Source organism: Hypanus sabinus, chromosome 4 (assembly GCF_030144855.1).
Source record: "Hypanus sabinus isolate sHypSab1 chromosome 4, sHypSab1.hap1, whole genome shotgun sequence".
Taxonomy (NCBI): domain Eukaryota; kingdom Metazoa; phylum Chordata; class Chondrichthyes; order Myliobatiformes; family Dasyatidae; genus Hypanus; species Hypanus sabinus.
Window position 1 is genome coordinate 103,139,879 of NC_082709.1, and position 26,298 is coordinate 103,166,176.

The following is a 26,298-nucleotide window of genomic DNA, read 5'->3' on the forward strand; positions in this document are numbered from 1 at the left end:
GTGCTGGCGTCCCATTTCTATCTATATCAAATGGTACACAATATTAATAGTGAAAATTAATATCAGAAAATTACTACTCATTAAAATCCTGCTTGATCATATCACTGTCTCCTTAAAGCAGGGGTTCCCAACCTGGGGTCTATGGACTCTCAATTAATGGTAGGGGTCCACAGCCTAAAAAAAAGGTTGGGAACCCCTGCCTTAAAGTCTGCCTGCAGGGCCTCATCCTCTTATTGAGGCTCCAACTCGTCACTCTCTACCTCATATATTCTACAGCATTCAGGGACATCCTTGGCCCTGACATCAGGGAAGCAATATTATTTTGTCTTTCTCTTCCTCCCCTCTTGAACTGCAGAAGGCCATCTACTGAAACATGCTTTTGGTGGCACACAACACACTAGCTCACAGATGGGCTACAGAAGTATCAGCTATTGCTGAAACTCCAAAACCCAAAGCTCAAGACTCCTCTAACAGCACTTCTTAGCAAGGTACAACCTGGAGTTTCCACGTGGCACAGAGTGTGCATTCCATAAACTTGTAATGCCCTATCACACCCATATTAGATTAACTGACTGTGCAAATATATACATAACTTAAATACAAAAATACTCACCAGCAACACATCAACCAACTCCTTTCCTTGTCTTGATCACCTCATTGTCTCCCTGTGATATCATACCTCTACACCTTTTACCTTAGTGTTTTATTCCTCCAATCTGTTATCCAGCACTTTCAGCTCCATTTCCCCCTTCCTTTCAGGGTGCTTTTCCAGATTCTAGATTCCACCTCTGTAGTCTCTTGTAACTGCTTTCCCAGTTCAACTACATTAATTCAAAGCTTCCAGCACACCGTTAAAAGGAAGTACAACATGGAACTGTACTCCTTCACTTTCCTTATCACAAGCTGCTTATGAGTAGACAAAATCCCAAATTTGGGACTGCTGATGAACCATTTTCCCCTGGAACTAATAAATGAGTTGTCAGGAAGAGTGGGGGAACTCCAGTCAGGTAGTTCAAGTTGATGGTCATTCAACCCAGTTGAACATGTGTAACAGTCAACATGTATAACAATTAAATTAAACATCATTCTTCTAGGGCCAAGATACAAAACACCAGATATAGTTATAATCCAGCACACACAATTACAAAATATTAGCACAAGTCCCTGAGTGTTATGACCTGAAGACTGACAAGTTGACGTCAAGTGCAAGCTGCATGTTTATGTAAGACAGTATAATGTTACTGGTGTTATCATAATAAAATAGGCAGGTATATAAATATCTGAAATAATACCAATAGAATAAAAGATGAAAAGTGACCAGGGCAGGATGTGAGTCTTCTGTGAGTTGGGGGGGTGGTGGGGGGGGGGGGGAAGATAAACTGAAATGACAGGGTGCATCTGTCTGCTGAGTAGTAGGATGTTAAGAAGTCTAACAGCCTGCGGAAGAAGCTGTTACCCAGCCTGACAGTTCTGGTTTTTAATGCTGCTGTACCTTCTGCTTGATGGCAAGAGGTCAAAGAGATTGTGGGAAGGATGGCCTTTGACAATGCTGGAGAACTGAATCTATCAGGAAAACAAGCTTCACCTCCACTGACTCTGTCTACATTTTGTGCTGACTTTGAACCCTCCTACTCGGTTCCCCTTCTCCTCCTTCCCATCAGGCAGAAGATACAATACCTTGCCAATATGTACCACCAGGCTCAAGGACAACTTCTCTCCTGCTGTGTTCAAACTCTTGTTGAGATCTCTTACATGATAAACTCCTGTTCCTCAGCTTACCTTGTCATATGCCTTGTTCTATATTTGGTTACCTGCACTGCAATTTCTCTAACTGTAGCACAATATTGGGCATTGTATTCCTTTCTGTGCTACCTTGAAATAATTATGTACATAATTATCTCTCTGAATGGCATGCACAACAAAATTTCTTCATGTGACAATAACAAACAAGTCGCTAATTTACGGCAGTTATATTCAGCCAAGTATCACATTCCAGGCATATTTCCCCTAATAAGCATGCAACCACTTTCACTGGCCCTAGAATTGATAGGGTTAATGTCGAAGAGAGTTTGATGGCTCTGTACCTGTACTCCCGAAGAACGGGGGGCGGGGACATTTCGTGGAAAGCTATCGAACATTGGAAGGCCTAGACCCCAGATAGGGTGAGCATGAAGAGTAAATTTCCAACAGTGGGACAGCCTCGGACCAGAGTACAATATGGAGGAAATTAGTCAGACGGCCGTGAGGCCAATAATTAAATCGGGAGGGGGTATAAATCAGGTATATTTAAACCGGGAGGGGGGGTCGGTTCTTAACTAGTACGGGCGTCAAAGGTTCGGGAAGAAGGCAGGAGAAAGGGGTGGCGGGGCAGACACGATGGGCTGCATGGCCTGGCTGTACCCCTGCCGAGAACTTTACGACCCGAAGTGTGCAGCTCTGGCAAGAGGTGAGCCCCAACCCTCCCCCTCACCCTCACCATCCCTCCTCCACAGACTGCCCACATTCCCAGGCCGGACCGTAGCCGAAGCCCTCGGAGGTGATGGCTCGCTGCTACTCGCCCCCGGCGGGCCGACGGCTACTTACCGGGTACGCGCCCAGGTTGGGGGCGTCTCCAGGCGAAAGCGGCCCACTTTCTGCGCAGGCGCGGGGTGAGACTGCGGTACTGCCCTCTGACGTCATTTCCGCCAGGAGCCGGCGGGCGCGAGGGATTAAACGCCAGCGCCGCGAAGTTTGAATAAACTGGTCTCGAAACGACTTACCGACTGCGTGTCGTTGTTTCAGCGCTGCACATCGCTACATCGGTGACCCCGACGGTCCAGACGGGGTTTGGACCAAAGGTGACCGACTCTTCATCTGTTCACGCAGTTTCACTGAAATTGCCGACTTTCTGGACGCTGCGACCACGAGTGTGGTTTAGCCAAACAGAAGCCCAGAGCCAGATTCGGCAGATATCCTGATTCCATGTGTTACTACCACGACCAGCAGACGGCCGCCCAGGTTGCGGATTTCATACAGTCGCCCCCGGCAGAAGGCAAATATGAAGCATTCAAGGCGCTGCTCATTGGGACCTTTGGCCTCTCATGGCGTGAGTGGGGTGCCTGACTGCTTCACCTGGACGGTTTGGGAGACAGACTGCCATCAGCATTGATGAACGAGATGTTGGCCCTGGCTGACGAACACAAGCCCTGCCTCATTTTCCAGCAAGCGTTCCTGGAGCAACTGCCCGAGGATATACATCTGTTGCTGGTCGACGCAGATTGCAGCGACCCCAGGAAGGTGGTGGCCCGGGCAGACGTGCTGTGGAAAGCCAAGAGGGAGAGCATGGCGTCCGTCGGTCAGATTACCAGGCCACGCGCCCAACTGCGGACCAGGCCCGGCGGGGAGGGCGCACACAACACAGAGGCAGGAGTGAGGAGGCCAGTGAACAGTGGTGTTTCTACCACCAGCGGTGAGACACAAAAGCCCGCTGTTGTCGCCCACCTTGCCAGGGCCAGGGCCAGCTGCCACTAATGACTATGGCGGCAGGCCACCAGGACAGCCTCTTGTACGTCTGGGACAAACAGTTGGGACGCCGCTTCTTGGTCGACACCGGAGCGGAGATCAGCGTCTTGCCCCCGACGGGGTACGACACCCGCAACAGGAAGCCAGGACCCTCCCTGAGGGTTGCAAATGGCAGCACAATACGGACCTATGGCACCCGCACAGTGCAGCTGCAGTTCGACACCAGCCGGTTCACGTGGGACTTCGTACTGGCCGCGGTGGCCCAACCACTCCTGGGGGCGGACTTCTTGCGAGCTCACAGCCTGCTGGTCGACTTGCAAGGGAAAAGACTGGTACATGCCGAGACTTTCCAGACGTTCTCCCTGGGTGAAGCCAAGTTGCCGGCCCCACACCTGGACTCCATCACGCTGTCGGACAACAAATTCACCAGACTCCTGGCGGGCTTCCCATCGATTCTGGCACTGCAGTTCACGGCAGCCATGCCCAGACACGGGGTTCAGCACCACATTCCGACCCAGGGACCCCCTCCCTCGCCCGCGCACAAAGGCCCCCCCCCCCGGAAAAGCTCCGCCTGGCGAAGGAGGAATTCAAGCGGATGGAGGAATTGGGGACCATACGGCGGTCCGACAGCCCATGGGCCTCCCCCCCTGCACATGGTGCCCAAAGCGACAGGGGGCTGGAGACCATGCGGCGACTACTGCAGGCTGAACGAGGCTACGACACTGGACTGCTACCCTGTGCCGCACATTCAGGACTTTGCAGCAAACCTGCACGGCGCATGGATCTTCTCCAAGGTGGACCGCGTCCGGGGATACCATCAAATCCCGATGCATCTGGACGACATCCCCAAAACGACACTCATCACCCCTTTCGGCCTTTTCGAGTTCCCCTGCATGCCGTTCGGCCTAAAGAATGCCGCACAGACATTTCAGCGGTTAATGGATGCAGTGGGACGCGACCTGGACTTCACTTTCATCTATTTGGATGACATCCTCATAGCCAGCAGCGGTCATCAGGAGCATCTGTCCCACCTCTGTCAACTCTATGCCCGACTGAGTGAATACGGCCTGACAATCAACCCGGCCAAATGCCAGTTTGGGCTCGACACCATCGACTTCCTGGGCCACAGGATTACTAAAGAGGGGGCAACCCCTCTGCCCGCTAAGGTAGATGCAGTCCACCATTTCCCCTGACCCAACACAATCAAAGGCCTTCAGGAATTCGTGGGTATGGTAAATTTCTACCACCGTTTCCTCCCTTCAGCTGCCCGAATCATGTTCGCCCTGATGTCGGGTAAGGGCAAGGACATTACCTGGGATGAGGAGTCCGCCGCCGCTTTCATTAAAATGAAAGAAGCCTTGGCAAACGCCGCGATGCTAGTACACCCCAGAATGGACGTCCCTACCGCCCTCACAGTGGACGCATCTAACACGGCAGTCGGTGGGGTGCTGGAACAACTCATTAAGGGTCGCCGGCAACCCCTGGCGTTTTTCAGCAAACACCTGCGACCACCCGAGCTCAAGTACAGTGCTTTTGACCGGGAGCTGTTGGTGCTATACCTGGCAATCCGGCATTTCAGGTACTTCCTAGAAGGCAGGCTGTTTGCCGCATTCACGGACCACAAACCGTTGACCTTCACGTTCACAAAGGTGTCCGATCCCTGGTCGGCTCGCCAGCAACGACATCTGTCCTACATCTTGGAGTACACGACGGACATCCAGCATGTCTCGGGAAAGGACAACGTCGTGGCGGACGCACTCTCCAGACCAGCTGTCCAGGCCCTGTCCCTGGGGGTGGACTATGCAGCACTGGCGGAGGCGCAGCAGGCAGACGACGAGATGCCCAGCTACAGGACCGCAGTCTGGGGTTTACGGCTGCAGGACTTTCTTGTAGGCCCAGGCGATAGGACCCTCCTGTGCCACGTGACTACCAGCCAACCTCGCCCCATCGTCCCGGCAGCCTGGAGGCGGCGAGTTTTTGACTCCATACACGTTTGACGCACCCATCTATCAGGACAACCGTCCAGCTGGTCTCCAGCAAGTTCGCATGGCATGGACTTCACAAGCAGGTCAGTGAATGGGCCAGAACGTGCGCGCAGTGCCAAACAGCCAAGGTGCAGCAGCACAGTAAAGCCTCACCACAGCAGTTCGAACCCACCCACCAGAGGTTCGATCACATTCATGTGAATGTCGTGGACCCCCTACCAGTGTCCCAAGGAGCGCGGTACCTCCTAACAGTGGTAGACCAGTTCACGAGGTGGCCAGAGGCAGTCCCGCTCACCGACACATCTGCTGATTCCTGCGCCCGAGCTCTGATCGCAACCTGGGTAGCACGCTTCAGGGTACCGGCCCACATTACCTCTGACAGAGGCGCCAAGTTCACCTCCAGCCTGTGGTCGGCTGTGGCCAGCCTGTTGGGAACACAGCTACACCACACAACTGCCTACCACCCACAGTCGAACGGACTAGTGGAATGCTTCCACCGTCACTTGAAGTCTGCTCTCATGGCCCGCCTGAGAGGACCTAACTGGGTGGACGAGCTTCCCTGGGTCCTGCTTGGAATTCGTACAGCTCCCAAAGAGGATCTGCACACCTCGTCGGCCAAGTTAGTGTATGGCACACCCCTGGTCGTCCCAGGAGAGTTCATACCAGCCCCAAGGGGGCAAGAGGAAGAACCTGCAGCTGTCCTGGACAGACTACGCGAGAGGCTCGGCAACCTGGCCCCCGTACCCACTTCACAGCACGGACTGACCCTGATCCATGTACCCAAAGAACTGCAGAACTGTAAGTTTGTGTTTGTACGAAGGGGCGGACACCGGGCACCGCTACAGCGGCCGTACGAGGGGCTGTTCAGGGTGATCAACAAGAACGGGTCCACGTACGTTCTGGACATTGGGGGGAGAGAGGAAGTTTTCATGGTGGACGGACTCAAACCGGCCCATGTGGACTTGGCACAGCCGATCGCGGTTCAGGCACCGCGCGCAGAGGCAGACCTCCCAAACAGAGTCCGACCCAGACTGAGGACATTGTGGGGTGTATCGCCGGTTCTGGGGGGGGGGGGGGTTATGTGGCGACCCACCTTCTGCGCAGGCAAACTGGCTCACAAATAGCCAGCACGTGGGGAGAGACTTTGGTAATGCACCTCTCATGCCATTTCCGCCCAGAGAAAGCGGGCGCTAGGGATTTAAATACTAGCACCGCGAAGTTTGAATAAACTAGTCTCGAAACGACTTACCGACTGTGTGTCGTTATTTCAGCGCTGTGTGTACCACATCGCTACAACCGACCATTTCCAATACGCAGTGATGTCATCAGGCATCTTCTTACTGTTGACTTGGAGTGAATTATGAATAGAGGTGGCATTTGGTGTTGGCTGTTGCTTCCAGGGAAGGTGAAGTGGGGTGAGGTCTGTGAAGAGTGCTTCATCATCCGTAATCCTGTGCCTTCCCCACTTTGCTGCCTGATACAATCCCCCCGTCCCCCATACACTTTGTATCTACAGTAAATGTGACTGCCCTACTGTCCTGCTTGGTAGGATCTCGGTATCTTGAATGGAGCTGGAGTGAGGTTTCGGAAAACTAGGGCCGTGAACTTGGTGGGTATGTTTGCAGCGGGAGTCCAATCTGGATGTGCAGCTGTAGACAAGAGCGTGGAAAGTGGTTGAAGTCAAAGAGTACTTGTATGTTTCAGCTTGTTGTTTATTCCTCCTGGCAAATCTGTTAGGCTTGAGTGGCTCTCACAACGCCATGCTGACTATCCCTAATAAGACCATGCTTATCCAAATACTCAAATTCTGCCCTTAAGAATCCTTTCTAATAGCTTGCTCAACGCTAAATTAAGGCTCACTGATCTAAAAATCCAAGGATTATCCCTATTACCTCCCCTGCTTCATGAATAATTTGGCCTCAACTGTCTTCTGAGCTGGTGTATTCCTCAGGTTCAGGACACTTTGAGAAATAAATTTTTCCATGTTTCATTCCTAAATACCCTACCCTTTGTGGAAAACTGGGGCTTTTGTAGCAACTTTTAAAAGATGGCTGGATGGATAAGTGCATAGGAAAGGTTTACAAAGTTGTTGGCCAAATGGGCCTGGCTTGGATGGGCATCTTGAATTGCAAGGACCAGTTGGGCTGAAAGGCATGGTCTATGGTCTATGACACTTTGAATTGTGTGCAAACTTTGTTGATCAAGTAGGGCAGGAAGGAATGTTATCTTAAACTTGATTTAACTAATTAGAAATTACAGATAGAGTTACTGTCTTTTTACTATTCTGCTATTATGTGTTCATCACTGTACTTATTTTAATCAGATATACTGTTTACCCTGTGAGCAGGGAATTTCATTGCACTCAAAGGAGGTATAGAAGGCAGGTTGTACAGATGGCCACAAATAACTTCTGAAGCATTAGTAAGGTTAGAACTTTGGGAAATATCTTCAGGCTAATCATGGTAGGGTAAAGATTGGCAGGAAAGTCAGTATCAATGGGAACCCAAAGTCTGGTTAGACAGGTGATTAATTATGAATTAGTTATTATTATAAGAAAAAGGAGGGAAGGGTCCTATAGTTTAAACTATATAGAAGTGCCTGAAAAATTTTTAAAAAGAAAGGTTTACTAATATGGGTATAACCTGATTAATACCATGTATTACAGTTGTATAAGACATTGGTGAGGCCACACTTGCACTATTGTGTACAGTGTTGGTCATCTTGATATAGGAAGGACATCATTACACCGGAAAGAGTACAAAGAAAATTTTCAAGAATGTTGACAGGACTTAAGGGCTTGAGTTATAGAGAGTGACTGAACAGGCCAGGACTTTATTCCTTGGAGCATGAGAGATTGAAGAGTGACCTTATAGAAGTGTATAAAATCATGAGGTGCATAGATAGGGTGTACTCAATCTTTTTCACAGGGTTGGGGGAATCAAAAACAAGAGGACATGGGTTTAAGGAGAGAGGGAAAAGATTTAATAGGATGTTCAGGGGCAGCTGTTTTTTAACACACAAAGGGTGGACTATATATGGAACAAGCTGCCGAAGGAAGTAGTTGAGGCAGGAACAAAAACAGCATTTAAAAGACACTTGGAAAGCATTCTGACAGGGTGCATCACTGTCTGTTATGGGGGGGGGGGGGCTACTGGGTTGTAAATCTAGTCAGCTCCGTCTTGGGTACTAGCCTACAAAGAACCCAAACATCTTCAAGGAGTGGTGTCTCAGAAAGGCAGTGTCCATTATTAAGGACCTCCAGCACCCAGCTCATGCCCTTTTCTCACTGTTACCATCAGGTAGGAGGTACAGAAGCCTGAAGGCACACACTCAGCGATTTAGGAACAACTTCTTCCCCTCTGCCATAGATTCCTAAATGGACATTGAACCCGTGAACACTACCTCATTTTTAAATATATATTATTTTTGATTTTTGCATGATTTTTAATCTATTCAATATATATATAGTAATTGAATTATTTAGTTACTTTTATAATTTTTTTTATTTCTTCTGCTATATTATGTATTGCATTGAACTGCTGCTAAGTTAACAAATTTCATGACACAGGTTGGTGATAATAAACCTGATTCTGATTGGTAGATAGTTAGGAGAGGTTTAGCGAGATATTGGCCAGGCATGGGCATATGGGATCAGCTTAGATCGAGAATTCCCAACCTGGGGTTCACAGACCCCTCAATTAATGGCAGGGGTCTATGGTTGGGAGCTTCTGGCTTAGATGATCATTTTGGTTGGTATAGACAGACCACTTGGGCCAAATGCCTATTTCCATTCTGTATAATCTATGACTCTCCAACAATTCAGGATTTGAAGAAGATACCTGAAGAATTTGCAAAAAGAACATCAAAGACTGATAGATGTGTTTAACAATGAATAACACCATATATTCTTAACACGAGAGCCTGCAAGCTTGATTGAATACAAAAGGCTGGAAAGGGAATATAAACAGAAGTCTTGAGCTATTTCAGTGGTAGACCTGGGACCACAGAGACAGGGTCCCTGAGTTTGGAAACCTGCGCAAGTTGTTAGTTCACCCTAATTAATCAACACCAGTACTGTGTAATATTGAGGTAGGTTGGACATGCTTGTCCCTCTGCTCTTCTTTGAAGTAATATCATTGTTCTCATTACTTGTCCATTTCGCAACATTAGTTTGGTAACAGGATAAGTGCACTCTGGGTGAGGTTTACTTAGAGGGAGAATCCCGGTATAATCAAGGTGATAGAAAATTACTGGTAAACCCTTATTAACAACAGGAACATATAGAGCAGGAAGTGGTGTTGTGACATAGTGGGAGATAGATGGGCAATTTTTCAAAAGTATTTATGTAAAATAAATAACTCTAAAAAAATTATGCATATCAACCCCTCCAAACTTCACCACCATTACTTTATAAATGACCTGGATGAGGAAGTGGAGGGATAGATTAGTAAATTTGCTGATGACACAAAGGTTAGGGGTGTTGTGGATAGTGTGGAGGGCTGTCAGAGGTTACAGTGGGACATCAATAGGATACAAAACTGGGCTGAGAAGTGGCAGATGAAGTTCAACCCAGACAAGTGTGACATGGTTCATTTTGGTGGGTCAAATATGATGGCAGAATATAGCATTAATGGTAAGACTCTTGGCAGTGTGGAGGATCAGAGGGATCTTGGGGTCTGAGTCCTTAGGACACTCAAAGCTGCTGTGCAGTTTGACTGCAGTTGAGAAGGCATATGGTGTATTGGCCTTCATCAATCGTGGGATTGAGTTTGAAAGCCGAGGGGTAATGTAACAGCCATATAGGACCCTGGTCAGACCCCACTTGGAGTACTGCTTAGTTCTGGTCACCTCACTACAGGAAGGATGTGGAAATTATAGAAAGGGTGCAGAGGAGATTTACAAGGACGTTGCCTGGACTGGGGAGGGTGCCTTATGAGAACAGGTTGAGTGAACTCGGCCTTTTCTCCTTGGAGCGGCAGAAAATGAGAGGTGACCTGATAGAGGTGTATAAGATGATGAGAGGCATTGATCATGTGGATAGTCAGAGGCTTTTTCCCAGGGCTGAAATGGCACAGTTTTAAGGTGCTTGGAAGTAGGTACAGAGGAGATGTCAGGGGTAAGTTTTTTTATGCAGAGAGTGATGAGTGCGTGGAACGAGCAACCAGTGACAGTTGTGGAGGTGGATATGATAGAGTCTTTTAAAAGACTCCTGGATAGGTACATGGAGTTTAGAAAAATAGAGGGCTATGGGTAACCTTAGGTAATTTCTAAGTAAATACATGTTTAGCACAGCATTGTGAGCTGAAGGGCCTGTACTGTGCTGTAGGTTTTCTATGTTTCTAATTTGCTTTTTTTGATACTGATCAACAGAAACCTTTTGTGTCGAAGTGAAAACAGATCTTTACAAAGTGATCTAAATTAATTACAAATATAAAAAACAAAATAATTGATTGTGTATTTATTCACCCCCTTCAGTATTCATTGGATGCACCTTTGGCAGCAATTACAGCTTTGAGTCTGTGTGGATAGGTCTCTAGCAGCTTTGTATATCTGGACAATGCAAATTTCCCCCATTCTTCTTTACAAAACTGCTAAAGCTCTGTCAGATTGCATGGGGATCATGAGTGAACAGCCCTTTTCAAGTCCAGCCACAATTCTCAATTGAATTGAGGTCTGGACTCTGACTTGGCCACTCCAGGACATGAACTTTGTTATTTTAAAGCCATTCCTCTGTAGCTTTGGCTTTATGCTTGAGGTCATTGTCTCGCTGGAAAACAAATCTTCTCCCAAGTTGCATTTCTCTTGCAGACTACATCAGGTTTTCTTCCAGGATTTCCCTGTATTTTGTTCCATTCATTTTACCCTCTGCCTTCACAAGCCGTCCAGGGCCTGATGCAATGAAGCATCCCCACATTCCTGTACTTCATGGTAGGGATGGTGTGTTTTTGATGATGTGTGGTGTTTGGCATTTTCCAATCAACTTCAGAGTCTCCCACATACCTTCTGGCAAACTCTAGCTGAGATTTCATGTGAGTGTTTTTCAACAGTGGCTTTCTCTTTGCCGCTCTCCCATAAAGCTGTGACTGGTGAAGCACCCGGGCAACAGTTGTTGTACGCGCAGTCTCTCCCATCTCGATCACTAAAGCTTGTAACTCCTCCAGAGTTGTCATTGGTCTCTTGGTGGCCTCCCTCACTAGTCCCCTTGCACAGTCATTCAGTTTTTGAGGACAGCTTACTCTAGACAGATTTACAGTGATGCCACATTCTTTCCATTTCTTGATGATTGACTTAACTGGGATATTCAGTGACTTGAAAATTTTCTTGTATCCATCTCCTGAATTGTGCTGTTCAATAACCTTTTTGTGGAGTGTTCTTTCGACTCCATGGTTTTGCCAGTATACTGACTCTCCAGCAGTTGGACCTTCAGATCCAGGTGTACTTTTACTACAATCAATTGAAACACCTTGACTGCACACAGATGATCTGCATTCAACTAACTACAGTATGTGACTTTTAAAACCAATTGGCTGCACCAGGGATGATTTGGTGTGTCATATTAAAGGGGGTGAATACTTATGCAATCAATTATTTTGTGTTTTATATTTGTAATTAATTTAGATAACTTTGTAGAGATCTGTTTTCACTTAGAAAAAGAGTCTTTTTATGTTGATCAGTGTCAAAAAAGTCAAATTAAATCCACTGCGATTCAATGTTGTAACATAATAAAACATGAAAACTTCCAAGGGAGGTCAATACTTTTGAACGGCTTGTATAATCCTGGAGGAAGGAGGCTGAGGGGATCTCTTCACAGAGGTTTATAGAATCATGATGGCTGTGGATAAGGTGGATGTTCACAGTCTTTTTCTCAGGGTGGAGAAATCTAAAATGAGACTGCATAGGTGTAAAGTGAGAGGGGTAAGATTTTCAGAGGGTAGTCCGTATATGGAACAAGCCTCCAGAGGAAGTGGTTGACGCAGGTACAATTACAACATTTAAAAGACTTTTGGATATGTACATGGATAGGAAAGGTTTAGCGTAATTTGGCTTAGGTAGGCTCTTTGGCCTATGTGAACGAGTTTGGCTGAAGACTGTTTCAGGGATAATGCACAATTAATTTATACGGCTATCCAAGGTTAACTGCCTTGTGAAGCATAACACAACTTACTTAATTTTTAACTCAGTAGTCAATAAAGTGGTCAGGATAGTTATGTTTTTAGTTACAACATAGCAACAGTCCATCTCTCCCTGACTTTCAAGTATTTCTGAATTAATCCTCAAGGTATTGTTCAAGGCAAGCAGGTATGTTAGCTAATCTTTGTGTTTTATTTTTGTGGTAATTTAAAGCTGAATTGTGTGGTTGGTTGTTCTGTCATTGTGTCATTTGCTTTTATTTTAATATTCATCAGAACCAAGAATAACCAGGATCCCTGTGAAGTGTGATATATTGTTACAGATCCCCATGGCTAACAGAACTCAGGAGGCAAGTAAACCTACCTAAGCAAAATTACCATTTGGTTGTGCTAAACATGTTTTAAAGTCAAAATGTTAAAAAGCATGGAAATAGACCATTTGGTCCAACTCGTCCAAGCTGAACAACCTGTTGATCTGAGCTAGCCCCGTTTGCCCTACATTTGGTGCATGACCCTCTAAAGCAGTGGTTCCCAAACTTTTTGTGTTACCACCCCCTTGGCTTCCAGACCACATCCCCAGTGCCCTCTCTTCCCTTTCTGGACATTACATAAACCTATAAAGAATTTTGATTTACAATGCTTTGTGAAAGAAGATGGGAATTGAAAATTCAAAGCAGTAACAAATAATTGCAAAAAAAATCTATTTAAAGCTACAGATAAAATTATTTATTTAATTACTGCAAAAACAATTTTCATCCACAATTTCAGAGCGTACATTAGTAGTCCAGCTATGAATTATTTCATTACTCTTTCACCTTTCAGTTAGATGGATGGACTTGGTGCGGTGATATCAGGCTAAATAACATTCAGAAGGCATCTCAGATCCCCATGTTCAGTAATTTGCAGTCTGTTTTGTTGCTTTGAAAGAAGTTGGGTAATTGTTCTGAAATCGTGCTCCACTAAATGTGATGTTAGGAAGGCAATAAAGAACACATTGACTTTTTTCCACAGTGCAGTATAGTGTTCAGAAATTTCTTTCTGCAACCAAGTCTTAATATGATTTTTTCAACCGTGGCCTCAGGTAAATGTCATTTTGTAGTGACATCTGTTCTTCCTCCATTGTTCCTGTTATTTCTTCATTACCAGTGTTCAGAGATAGATTTATTATCCAATCTGAAATTTGGTTCGAGAGAAGATCCTGAAATCTCTCTGACATGTCTTTATTTAGCTCATGCAGGTCAATACACTATACTTGAAGATCATCATCTGGTGTTCTTCCTTTGCCAGCTCAGAGAGGCTCAGGAATTGGAAAACGTTACAATAGTCAATGTTACACCTACACTCGGTCCGCCAGAGAAAGCAGGTTCTCCCAGTGGCCACACATTTTAATTCCACATCCCATTCCCATTCTGATATGTCTATCCATGGCCTCCCCTATTGTCAAGATGAAGCCACACTCAGGTTGGAGGAACAACACCTTATATACCGGCTGGGTAGCCTCCAACCTGATGGCATGAGCATTGACTTCTCTAACTTCTGTTAATGCCCCTCCTACCCTTCTTACTCCATCCCTGACAATAGTTAGTTGTTTGTTTTTTTCTCTCTCTCTGCCCATCACTCTGCCTGTTCTCCATCTCCCTCTGGTGCTCCCCTCCCCCTTTTCTTTCTCCCGAGGCCTCCCGTCCCAAGATCCTTTCCCTTCTCCAGCTCTGTAACCCTTTAGCCAATACCTTTCCAGCTCTCAGCTTCATCCCACCCTCTCCGGTCTTCTCCTATCATTTTGCATTTCCCCCTCCCCCCCACTACTTTCAAACCTCTTACTATCTTTCCCTTCAGTTAGTCCTGACGAAGGGTCTCAGCCCGAAATGTCGGCAGTGCTTCTCCTTATAGATGCTGCCTGGCCTGCTGTGTTCCACCAGCATTTTGTGTGTGTTGTTTGAATTTCCAGCATCTGCAGATTTCCTCATGTTTACCCCCAATTAATCCTAGCCTAATCATGGGCAATTTCCAATGACTGATTAACCTACCAACCTTTGGAATGTGGGAGGAATCCAGAGAACTGGGAGGAAACCAACACAATTATGGGGAGAACATACAGGCTCCTTACAGGCAGTGGCAGAAACTGAACACAGGTCGCTGATACTGTAAAGCATTGTGCTAACCACTACGTTACTGTGCCACCTTTCTCTGTAACTGTAACCCTATATTCTGCATTCTGTTTTGTTTTCCTTTTTACCACCACAATGTTCTTGTGTTTGGAATGATCTGTCTGGAAGGCACACAGACAAACCTTATGCACTGTGTCTTGGTACATGTGACAGTAATAAACCAAATTGTCACCTCCCCAGTGTGCATCAATTTCCTTTTGGAAGATCCCAATTGACCTTGCTTCCAATGTTGTTATATGTTGTGAATTCTAGCTCATCACTGCATTTTGTGTTTTCTTCACATGCCCTTTGTATCTCATGACCAAAAATTTAAAGCTGTTTACCTTCCCCAGTCCCTGAGCGATCTGTTAATGGGAAGAGCTCTCTGCTAGCTACAAATCCTTCCATATAGTACAGTTCATAATGCTTTATTCTTCTGGTGAAACTACGATGTCCAGAAAGGAACCCAAAATTTACATTGGTATACCTTGATTGTTACATGAAAATTAAAAATATCATCAGATGTTGCAAATTGAAATACAAAAAGAACATGTTGGAAATACTCAGCAGGTCAAGCCACATCTACGGAATGAGAACAGTTAATATTTTGAGATCAAACACCCTCGGTGAGAGATGGGAAGGGGATAAAAGAAGCAGCAGGGAGTGTGGATGTCTCTGATGGGGTGAAACCCTATCAATAAGGGTTAAGAATAAGGGATAGGCAATTTAGAACAGAGTTGAGGAAAGACTTTTTCACCCAGAGAGTTGTGGATCTATGGAATGCTCTGCCTCAGAAGGCAGTGAAGGCCAATTCTCTGGATGCTTTCAAGAAAGAGATAGAGCTCTTAAAGATGGCTGAGTCAATGGATATGGGGAGAAGGCAGGAACGGGGTACTGATTGTGGATGATCAGCCATGATCACATTGAATGGCAGTGCTGGCTCAAAGGGCTGAATGGCCTACTCCTGTACCTATTGTCTATTGTCAGTGAGTGAAAGGGTGCAGGTAGAGAGTGAGAAGTTGGACAAAAGAACATAGACAAATGAATGTGGTAGTTTCTCCTGCCCCACTTTACCAGTCTGTCCTCCTGAGATGTCAGTATTTACCATAGTTACACGCTTTAATGTCATCTGCCAGCCTTGACCTTGCATCTTGTGTCTTCCCATTAATGTTATTAATATATGGCAGATTATGACAGAGCTTCAGTACCAAGTTCTGGGAGTTACTTCCCTTAACCCAAGACACAACAGGTCACCATAAACTTTGTTTCCTGTCCCTTAGATTATTAATAAACGGTAAGGAGAGTGATGGGAAGATGGGAACTCATCCCTCAGAGGTTTCATTAAGGTAACTAGCTCTGCTGATGAACAGGCCCTTCAGCCTACCACATTTGCATCAACCATCAACCACCCATTCATAGTAACACTACACTTTTCCCATTTTATTGCCCTCCAGACTTCACTTACACACTGGGGGTAACTTTTAGCAGCAAATTAAGCTGCCGCAGGGTCACAGAGAGATTACGCAAATGCCACACAGGCTGTACTGGCAGAGCAGTGAGGTAGCAAGTTCAAGTTTACTGTCATGGGCATTCATACTTGAAATGCATCAAAAACATGACAAACATACGTTAATATAAACTTAGATTAACAGACTGTACATTGAAATTAACACCAGCTGTTCCATGTTTCTGTTCATCTCCATCCTAACAACCCTCTTGCATACCTTGGCTAACAGTAATAACATCTTGTTGGCATTTCCCTTCATATTCTCCTAATCTGTCTGCAGTTCTGCTTGATAAAGACTTGTCAGTCTGAAACTGGCACTCCATGAGTGTTTTTTACAGAGAGCTGTTGTCCTGCCCCAAGGATGCTGTGATCAATGTGAAGTTTATCCAAGAACTTGCAAAAGACCTTGGCTTTCAATGGACCCTTGTGGCTTTCGAGCTGGGATTCTCTAGGGCAGACATCGGTCGGTTTCAAGCAGCCTCCATGCAGAAATGTGTGCAAGCCAAGAAAATGTTGGAAAGCTGGTGAGTCATCAGTAGTTTTAAGATGTTGCAAACTCATATTAACTCTTACTGTTTCCCAGTTAGCACTACTGATCTGTTTAGTATTCTGATTTTGTGTACACCTCTCCAAGCCTGCAGTCTAAAGGTCAGGTCTCCCAAAGGTAGGCCAGAGTGGACAGAAGAAGTGCAGCACCATTATCAGACAATGAAGCAAGTCAGCACAGGGGCACAAAGCTGGTGCTGCAACCTTAACCTCCACTGGAGTCAGCACATTCTTCCTGTGATTGCATGGGTTTCCTCTAGGTAATCTGGTTCCCTCCCACATCCCAAAGGCAAACTGGTTGTTTGGTTAATCATCCACTGTAAATTATCCTGGTATGCAGTAAGAGTAGGAGAATTAGGGACGAGTGAATGGACAGCCATTAGTTTACAGGGAAACTAGAGTGGGTGGATGGGACTTGGCGATCTCAGAGAGAGAAAAACTAATTTCATCACACACTGACCATAATCAGTAGTTATGTGACTTATTTTTATAAAACTCTGATTAGGTTGCATGTGGAGAAATGCATTCCCGTTATAGGAAGGATGTCAGACTTTGGAGAGGGTGCAGAAGAGCCTCACCAAGATGCTGCTTGGATTAGAGGGCATGAGCTATAAGGAGAGATTGGACAAACTTGGGTTGTTTTCTCTGGGGTGGTGAAGCTGAGGGGGAGACCTGGTAGAAAACGATGATTATGAAAGACGTGGATAGGGTAGGCATCAAGGACAATCTCAGAGTCAAATGTCTAATATTAGAGGACACATTTCAACTGAGAATGGGAAAGAGATGTGTGTGGAAAGTTTTTTTTTTAAACTGAACATATAACAGAACAGTACAGCACAGGTACAGGCCATTCAACCCACAATGCTGTCCAAAACTACGTTAATACCTAAGTAAACTATCCCTTTTGCCTACACATCCCTTCATTCAATGCAAATATGTAGCTATCTAAGAGCCTCTTAAATGCCTTGTACCTGCCTCCACCATCACCCCTGACAGTGCATCACTCTCACACATCTCCTTTGAACTTCTCTCCTCTCACCTTAAAAGCATGTGAGTGCCTGGAGTGATGGTGGAGGCAGGTATCATCGAGGTGTTTAGTTACTACCTGTAACTCTGCTGCTGTTTAGGGCAGCGTAGAGGAGTTTAAGAGGCTCTTTAATAGGCACATAAATATGGAGGGATATGGACCATGTGCAAGCAGAAGGCTTTGAATTAGTTAGAAATCTTTAGCTGATTTTGTTTGGCACAACATCACGGATTGAAAGGCCTGTTCCGGTGCTGTACAGTCTGTTCAATGTTAATTTTCACCTTGCGTGTCTTTGGGATGTGAGAAAAACTAGAACACCCGAGAGAAATTAACCTGGTCACAAGGAGAACGTGCAGACCCCACACAGACAGCACCTGAAGTCAGGATTGAATGTGTATCTTGGGAGTTGAGGCAGCAGCTCTACTTGCTACCAGGGCTCTGCTGTGTTTGTACCTTACACTTCTGAAAAATTGTTTCAGGTATGAAAAGTCAAAGGACCGAGAGAATAAAACTAAGTGGCTGCAGGTGGCTCTGGAGCGGGCTGGACGGAGGGACCTGGCAGATAAGCTGCAGTGTTTGCACTGGGGGCACCAGAACCTCAGCAGCCGTGTGGAGCTCCCATCAGCCTTCCCGTTCCTCATCACCGTGCACAAGACCATCAACAACCGCCAGGGGCTGCAGAGAATCAATCAGCTCAGCCACAGATAACAAAAACCAACATTGTCAACTGACTAAACTCAAACTGTTGCTTCAGTTTTACCTGTATGCAGAGAAGTGACAAGTTCAGTAAAAACATCAATTGTTACTGATGACTCTCACTCGCTCATTTCTCATGACTTTCTCTTTGCTCTTTTAGGTTGGGTTCCAGAGCAGTGAACACCTCTCTGTATTGTTCATGAAAGTGGTCATTTAGAGTACAGGTCCTACCCCAGTTACAGCAGCATTCCATTCCTGTTTGTAACCTGGACAGATTACAAATCAAAAAATGCAGCCACAAACCAAATTCCCGCACAGCTGACACGAGGAAATCTGCAGATGCTGGAAATTCAAACAACAACACACACAAAATGCTGGTGGAACACAGCAGGCCAGGCAGCATCTATAGGGAGAAGCGCTGTTGACGTTTCGGGCCCAGACCCTTCGTCAGGACTAACCGAAAGGAAAGATAGTAAGAGATTTGAAAGTAGTGGGGGGAGGGGAAAATGCAAAATGATAGGAGAAGACCGGAGGGGGTGGGATGAAGCTAAGAGCTGGAAAGGTGATTGGTGAAAGTGATACAGAGCTGGAGAAGGGAAAGGATCATGGGATGGGAGGCCTCGGGAGAAAGAAAGGAGGGGAGGGGAACACGGGAGGGAGATGGAGAACAGGCAAGCAACTAAATATGTCAGGGATGGGCTAAGAAGGGGAGGAGGGGCATTAACGGAAGTTAGAGATGTCAATGTTCATGCCATCAGGTTGGAGGCTACCCAGCCGGTATATAAGGTGTTGTTCCTCCAACCTGAGTTTGGATTCATTTTGACCATAGAGGAGGCCATGGATAGACATATCAGAATGGGAATGGGACGTGGAATTAAAATGTGCAGCCACTGGGAGATCCTGCTTTTTCTGGCAGACTGAGCGTAGGTGTTCAGCAAAATGGTCTCCCAGTCTGTGTCGGGTCTCACCAATATATAAAAGGCCACACCGGGAGACACCGGACGCAGTATATCACACCAGCCGACTCACAGGTGAAGTGTCGCCTCACCTGGAAGGACTATCTGGGGCCCTGAATGGTGGTGAGGGAGGAAGTGTAAGGGCAGGTGTAGCACTTGTTCCGTTTACAAGGATAAGTGCCAGGAGGGAGATCGGTGGGAAGGGATGGGGGGGACGAGTGGACAAGGGAGTCGCGTAGGGAGCGACTCTCATACACAAATAGATAAACTTATAGTTTCCCAGTCTACCTCGAGGTGGCCCTGCATTTATTTTCCTCTCTGTAATGCACCTTTTCTTTAACTGTAACAGTATATTCTGTATTCTGGTTTCTCTTGTTAGCTCTATGCAAAACAAAAGCTTTACGCTGTTTCAGTACAGTAATTTTGTATAGTAAACCAATGCCATCAAGACTATTCTAGCTAGCAAAGCAATTCCCACCATTTAACATTATTTAGCACTATTAGCAACCCCACTAATATTCCTATGGCCTATTCTCCCCACATTTCCATCACCTCCCCCAAGATTCTACCACTCATCTGCACATTAGGCAATTAACATACCAACTAGCATGTCAATGAGATTTTGAAGAATCCAGAGGCATCCCACACAGTTACAGAAAGAATCTATAAACTCCACTCAGATAGATCTGCTCACTTTTGTCAGCTTCTGTGTGAATCTGTGACTGTTATGTCCCTGTGTGCTCCAATATAACTTCTACCGAAAGTGCATAACTGCCCTGGAGGTGTCGTCATCTGGAGATTTATTGGTGACCCCAAGGGAGATCAAACCAATGCAATCCTTAAGACAGAAGATTCCAGCCTTCAGCCTCATTCTCAATAAATCCAGTGACCATAATACAGGTTCCAATCTCTGAACTGCTGCATTGACATCCAGTGGGTTATGTGTATCTGGTGAGAGCTGATTGGTTTCTCCCCAAGTTCTAGGTTCATTGGTAACAGTTTATTATTGTCACATGTAGTGAGATACAATGAAAGGTTTTTGTGTCCTTGCTGTGCTGTCAAATGATTTCATACACAAATACACCAAGATAGCAAAAAGAGAAATAGATCTCAATTATAGTTACAAGTAAAGTTTCAGATTGGGTCTCCTCTTAGCCCGTTGTTGAAAGGATAATCTTTTGGGAGGATAGATCAAACCTTGATTTAGATAGCACGTTCTTTTATCATGCAAATTAACTTGCTTCATAAAGACCCATTTGTATAGAGTTCATCTACAAACTGAAGTTGCAATTGCAGGAAAAGTGCATTGCGGCTAGACGAAGTGCAGGGGTCACAGTGAGGTAAATTGGGATATCGGGAGTTCATCATTTTGCTTATGAAAGCTCTATTCAGGAGCCTGGTAACAGTGGAATAGAAGCTGTCCTTGAGTCTGGTGGTTTGTATTTGCAGGCTTTTGTTCTTTAGCCCCACGGGCAGGGGAGGGGGGGAGGATGAAGAAAGAATACTGGGGGGGGGGGTGGAGGGAGTGGTCTCTGATTATGTTGGCTGCTTCCTTAAGACAGCAGGAAATATAAACAGAGTCAATGCAGGGTAGCCTGGTTTACATTCTGTGATCTGCCACATCCATAGTTCTGTGCCATTTCTCATGCTCTTGGGCAGAGTGGTCGCCGCTATCCCCAGCTGCAAAGCAACCAGATAGGATGGTAACCTGATGGAGAGGTCAAGGTAATAAAATCTCAGGCAAAATGGGATTTTTGGTCTAACAGCATGATGTATTGGATGTCAAGCAGAACAAAAAGTATCTCTTGGTACTGAAGAGCAAGAAAAGAAAACTTTGGGGATATTGGATAAAATAAAGGTAGGAGGTAAAGTGTGGAGAGTATAGTGCTCAAGGTCCTGTTGAATTGAAGTAGTTACAGAATCCTTGGCAGCCCATTCCTTCTGTGTGAAAAAATTTCTTTGCATAATTTCTTTAAACTTTTCCTCTATCACCTCAAATACATGTCTATTGTACTTGACATTTCTTACTTGGGAAAAAGTTTCTGGCTGTCTACTTTATCTCCGCCTCTCATAATTTTATCCTATAAGGTCTTCTTTCAAAGGTATTTACTCCAGAGAAACAACTCAAGTTTGTTCCACAAAGTTTGTTAAGGAATAGAGTTAATGTCCTCCTGCAAAGCATGAACCTAATTCAATAAATCTGGCAAGTTGAAAATCTACATGCATCTCTCAGTTGGTAAATCTAAAACATTGATCATTTCCCGTTCCACAGCTGGGTTTTCCTGACATTTTCTGTTTTGGTTCAGTCTGATGAGCAATAGAAAGCATCCATGTAAATTGAACTATAATAATAAAATCTCACTGTTTTATAAAGGGACCATCCACTTCCACTTGGTCCGAATCAAGACTCCTTCTCCACTCTTAATAGCCAATTCTAAAACTTTCACTAGTCATGCTAAAACAAGCTGTTGCAGGAAGGAACAATAAACACCATTAGGGAAAGGGCTACAACACTTCAAAGCTAGAGATCAATATTAATTCCAGTTAACAATTGCTGGGCATTGGTGTCTGGATTACTCACGTTTGAAGAGTCTGATTGGAAATAAGAAAGGGATCAACTAAGAAGCAGGGTGGAGAGGAGTTTTAGAACAATAATTATTCTTGAAACAGAAGGCATAGGCAAAGTGAGGAGTATAGGGGCAACGTGAAGGTGAAAGCACTCTTTTCCCCTAAGAACTAGAAGGAACAGCTTTAAGGTGAGAAGGAAGAGATTTCACAGGAACCTGAGGGCCAAGACCTTTATGCAGAGGGTGGTGGGTATATGGAATGAGCTGCCAAAGGAAGTTGAGGCATGTACACTGACAACATTTAAACAACCTCTGTACAGGTACATGGATAGAAGGAAATGGGTCAAATGTGAGCAAATGGGACTGGCTTAGGCAGGTAACTTGGTTGGGTTGAAGGGCCAATTTGTATGGCTGTGAGTTAGTGGGGAACTGGAAAAAGATTTTTTTTACCCAGAGAGTGGTTACAATCTGCAACACATTGAAAAAGATGCTGGAGGCAGGTATTCTCACAGCACTTAATGAGCACCTGAATGAGCACCTGCATGGTTCAGGCATTAAAGGTCAAATGTCTGGAAATGGGATTAGTATAGACAGTTTCTTAACGATCAACATCCACATAGAGGGCCAAAGAGCCTGCTTCTGTTCAGTATGACTCCATGAAACCATCTTCTGCACTGGAAATACCATTAGCAGAGTAGACATTTTAGGGCATTTACTCTTGGCACTTCCCATGAGGCCATATAAAACATAATAATTTTGATCTCCAGAAAATCTAGAATTTGATATGAGTCTCTGAAATGCTCCTGGGGTGCAGTAAGTTCTACCCCAATTTCTTTTTTCCATGAACTCAGCTACAAAATGTCAGGGATCTTTACATTACCCTCTGTTACAGATATAAAGTACGCAACACCTAATACAAACACTCTCAATTTATTGGCTTTTTTTTTTACATAAAACATATGAGTACATAAGAACAACTATCTCAAAAGCTCCAAAAATAGATCTTTCTAAAACAAAACTGTTGACATATGATATCAGTAGCATTCATTTTATTAACAATGATGTTCAGCAGGCTATGGAGTTCCATTGACACAAGAATCGGCTCACTAACTTTGAGCCTGATCATTATATACAGATTGTTCTAGTGCACATTTTGATCAGTGCCAGAGAAGTGAAATGGTATTTTACAGGAGAAGCAATGGTGCAGAGGGTTTCCAACCCTGGTAGTGGGCCAGGGCTCCTTTTCTTGTATGGTGCATAAACTACACAGATGCATAATCCTTGTTTCAGTTCAGTTTGATCATTGTGTACAGTAATTTTGCATAGAAAACTGCTAAATTCATGTATTCATTTAGATGCAACTTATACTGTAATTCATCGAATGGAACCACCAAAATGCATCAATGTAAATTTACAGATGTATTCATCAAAGACATGTTGAGGGCAAGGTGATAGAGACTTTTCATCACACATGGAGATGTTACAATAGAGATATTGATTCCACTGTAATAAAGTGGGGAAAGCAAAACGTTGGATTATAAAAAGTAGAGTGTAATCATGTCCTCAGGTCTTCAGGAAACCAAGGATTTTACTTAAATGTGTGAAAGGCTTTCTTCAGTATCTTACTTCTTGTAAAAATTTTCTTAATTTCCTGTGCAAATCATTTCCTGAAGTATAACTGTTTATTCTGAGTGAGAGTGTGCTTTCAAACACTTTACCCTGTGACAGCCCTCTTAATCTGACATTGCAATAGCACAACAATCAAAAATAAAACTGACACAGCTTATCCAGCAAAGAGAATTGGTTAATGTATTTAATCAGACTCCTCGACAGACACTATTTCATACTTGCAGTGAGAATCAGTGTGCCTCTTGATGTAGACCAACTCTAAAATTCAGCCAGGCCAGTATTCCAGAGAATCATTCCACTTCTGAAGATGTTGCCCCACATTTTTGGGATGCACAATTCTCTTTGCTGGCTTTTCACCTAGCTTTCATTTTTTCCATGACCTGTTTATATGTCCAATGGTATAAAACACACCCAAGCATATGGCAATGTCACTGTAATGAGGCTATATATTGATAAAACTAATATTCACCAAGTTCTTTCCCAGAGCCTAATGAATCACTCAATATTTTTGATGATGATATTACTCTTTAATTTATAGCCAATGTTCCTGTATATTTGGCCTATAATCTACATAAATCTAACTCTGGATGTTTAATAATGATTTTAATTTACATCTTACATACCTGTGTCTTTAGTCTAATCTCCAAGTCTGGATAACAACCCAAAGAAATGTGAATTCACTTTAGATAACACACAATACACAAAGGCCATGCATCAGCTGCTCTATATTTTCAATAACACTCAACATTTACGAAGATTTACTGGTTATTTCAAACCTACAGGTAGGTAGGTAGGTGTGTGTGTGTGTGTAAAAGAAACCATAACAAAAGTGGATTGTTCTAGGAAACAGATATAAGGACAGGATCTGATCCATGGTATCACTTAACCCAATAAGTAATTAATGATGAAAGCAAATGTTTCCATTTCTTGCATTAAAATATTCAGTTTTTACTCTGAATATCTAATCTGCAGTCTTTATTAGTTACATTATGTCAATTCTTCAAATGGAAATTCTGCATTTTGCTTGCCTAAAAAGTATAGCAATTTACTAACAGAGTCTAAACAAAAGTTCAGAATCACCAACTTGAGAGCTTCAAATAATAATATCTGCCATCTGCCCATTCATCTTCCCATTTAACTATCCACCTAACTGGCTGCACTAACCATTCAACCACCCACCATCTAGCAATTAATCCATCCATTAAATTTCTTCTCCATTCAGCTATTCTCCAGCAACCATGCATCAACCCATATGGTGACTATTGCCTATTGTCATGTAATCTGCAGCCTCCTGCCCATCATGTAGCATCTAGAGGACCATTTATATATCTCTGCATCCAGCCATTACTTCTCCATCCATCATTACCTCCATCTATCTTTCCATTGATGTACAATCTATAAATGCTCCAATTAATCATCATATCTTACTGTCCACCCATTCACCAATTAACTGTCTGCTCACTACCCACAAAGGTCCAAAAAGCAATTTGTCTATCCACTCACTTATTCTGCACTCTACCCAAAGTGTCTGTTCATCATACAATCTTTCTGTATATGCATCCAACATCGATCCAAACTTCCACCTAGCTGTCTATTCATATATCAACTAATCACCATCCTGTAATGATCATTCTATTGATCATCTCCCAATCCATCCTATCTATCCATGGATCCATCACCTTTCCTTGTATTTATTTATACTGTAAATTGTGCATTAATTCTCTGAAGGATAACTCTGCTCTTCCGTTGATGTCCACGCATTTGCCCATCTTCACAGATATTTTCCACCCATCCTGTTCAGCTGCTCTTATCAAATGTTCATTATGAATCTATCTAGCTACCAAAAACTAATTTGAGTGGCTATCCAACTTGTAATTAACCCATATATCATCCGCCCATCTACTTATTCGTATATCTGCCTGTATAGCACCCAACAATTGTTGATTTGTCATCCCAGTCTCCTCCATATGCCGTCAAAGATCATATCTGTCCATTTATTCATACAAGCATCTTTCCACGTTCATCTATCTCTCTGTCCACTTGCGTGCGTCCCTCTCTCTCCACTGTCTATCTTTTTGCAGTGCATGCAATTATTGCCTATCTCACCACTATATTTATACATCCCCATCCACTCAGAGACGATGTTTTCTCCTGTCTATTACAAATCTGTCGACCGCTCCCTTACTACCCAAAAGCAGTTGATTTTTTGACTCCCCCCACCCCATTACAATTGACGATTTATTCCATGCGCATTTGCCTCTCCAGCAATCTCCATCTAATCACCTATCTATCCATCTGCCGAGTGACTATTATCCCTTTGTATGCAACCTATCTGTGGATCATTTCACACATTTGTCACACTTCATAATTGTCCATTGATTCACAATTTTGCATCAGTTTATCAATCTATCCATCTATCTCTACATCACTTACCCAACCAAATGTCTACATTAAAAAAAACTGTGCTAACACCAAATCACTGTGGCTATAACATAATCCAAAAGGAGATAGGATAACTGTACAGTCATATATAAGACCTTAAGATACAGGAGAAGAATTAGGCCATTTGGCCCATTGAGTCTGCTCCACCATTTCATCATGGCTGAT

At 44.4% G+C, this 26,298-nt stretch overlaps 2 protein-coding genes across 7 annotated transcripts in view; one reads left to right on the forward strand and one right to left on the reverse strand.

Annotated features, from left to right (window-relative positions):
- tmco3 (transmembrane and coiled-coil domains 3) overlaps nucleotides 1-2,673 on the reverse strand; it is a 53,454-nt gene extending 50,781 nt beyond the window's left edge. For 3 of the 4 annotated variants that reach the window (XM_059967788.1, XM_059967785.1, XM_059967787.1), the window contains exon 1: nucleotides 2,584-2,673. The gene's annotated coding sequence lies outside the window, so the exon portion shown is untranslated. Of the gene's footprint in view, nucleotides 1-2,516; nucleotides 2,539-2,583 lie in introns of those variants that run through there. The other variant, XM_059967786.1, reaches the window with a different exon arrangement.
- Nucleotides 2,423-18,648, forward strand: wu:fc50b12 (uncharacterized protein LOC103911624 homolog). 3 transcript variants are annotated; one of them, XM_059967789.1, is made up of 4 exons: nucleotides 2,423-2,446; nucleotides 12,893-12,966; nucleotides 16,631-16,794; nucleotides 18,323-18,648. In XM_059967789.1, exons 2-4 carry the CDS (start codon nucleotides 12,946-12,948, stop codon nucleotides 18,549-18,551), a joined length of 414 nt encoding a protein of 137 aa, XP_059823772.1. In that variant the 5' UTR covers nucleotides 2,423-2,446; nucleotides 12,893-12,945; the 3' UTR covers nucleotides 18,552-18,648. The 3 variants fall into 3 exon arrangements, with proteins under 3 accessions (XP_059823772.1, XP_059823774.1, XP_059823773.1); XM_059967791.1 differs by lacking the exon at nucleotides 2,423-2,446 and adding an exon at nucleotides 12,646-12,785; XM_059967790.1 differs by lacking the exons at nucleotides 2,423-2,446; nucleotides 12,893-12,966 and having other exon boundaries at nucleotides 16,577-16,794.
- Nucleotides 18,649-26,298: the final 7,650 nt, after the last annotated feature.

Excerpts from the sequence above, each read along its gene's own strand:
- wu:fc50b12 (XM_059967790.1), top strand. The coding sequence starts at position 16,592 with ATGAGTGTTTTTTACAGAGAGCTGTTGTCCTGCCCCAAGGATGCTGTG. Across the intron at positions 16,795-18,322 it reads AAGAAAATGTTGGAAAGCTG|GTATGAAAAGTCAAAGGACC; the intron begins GTGAGTCATCAG and ends AAATTGTTTCAG.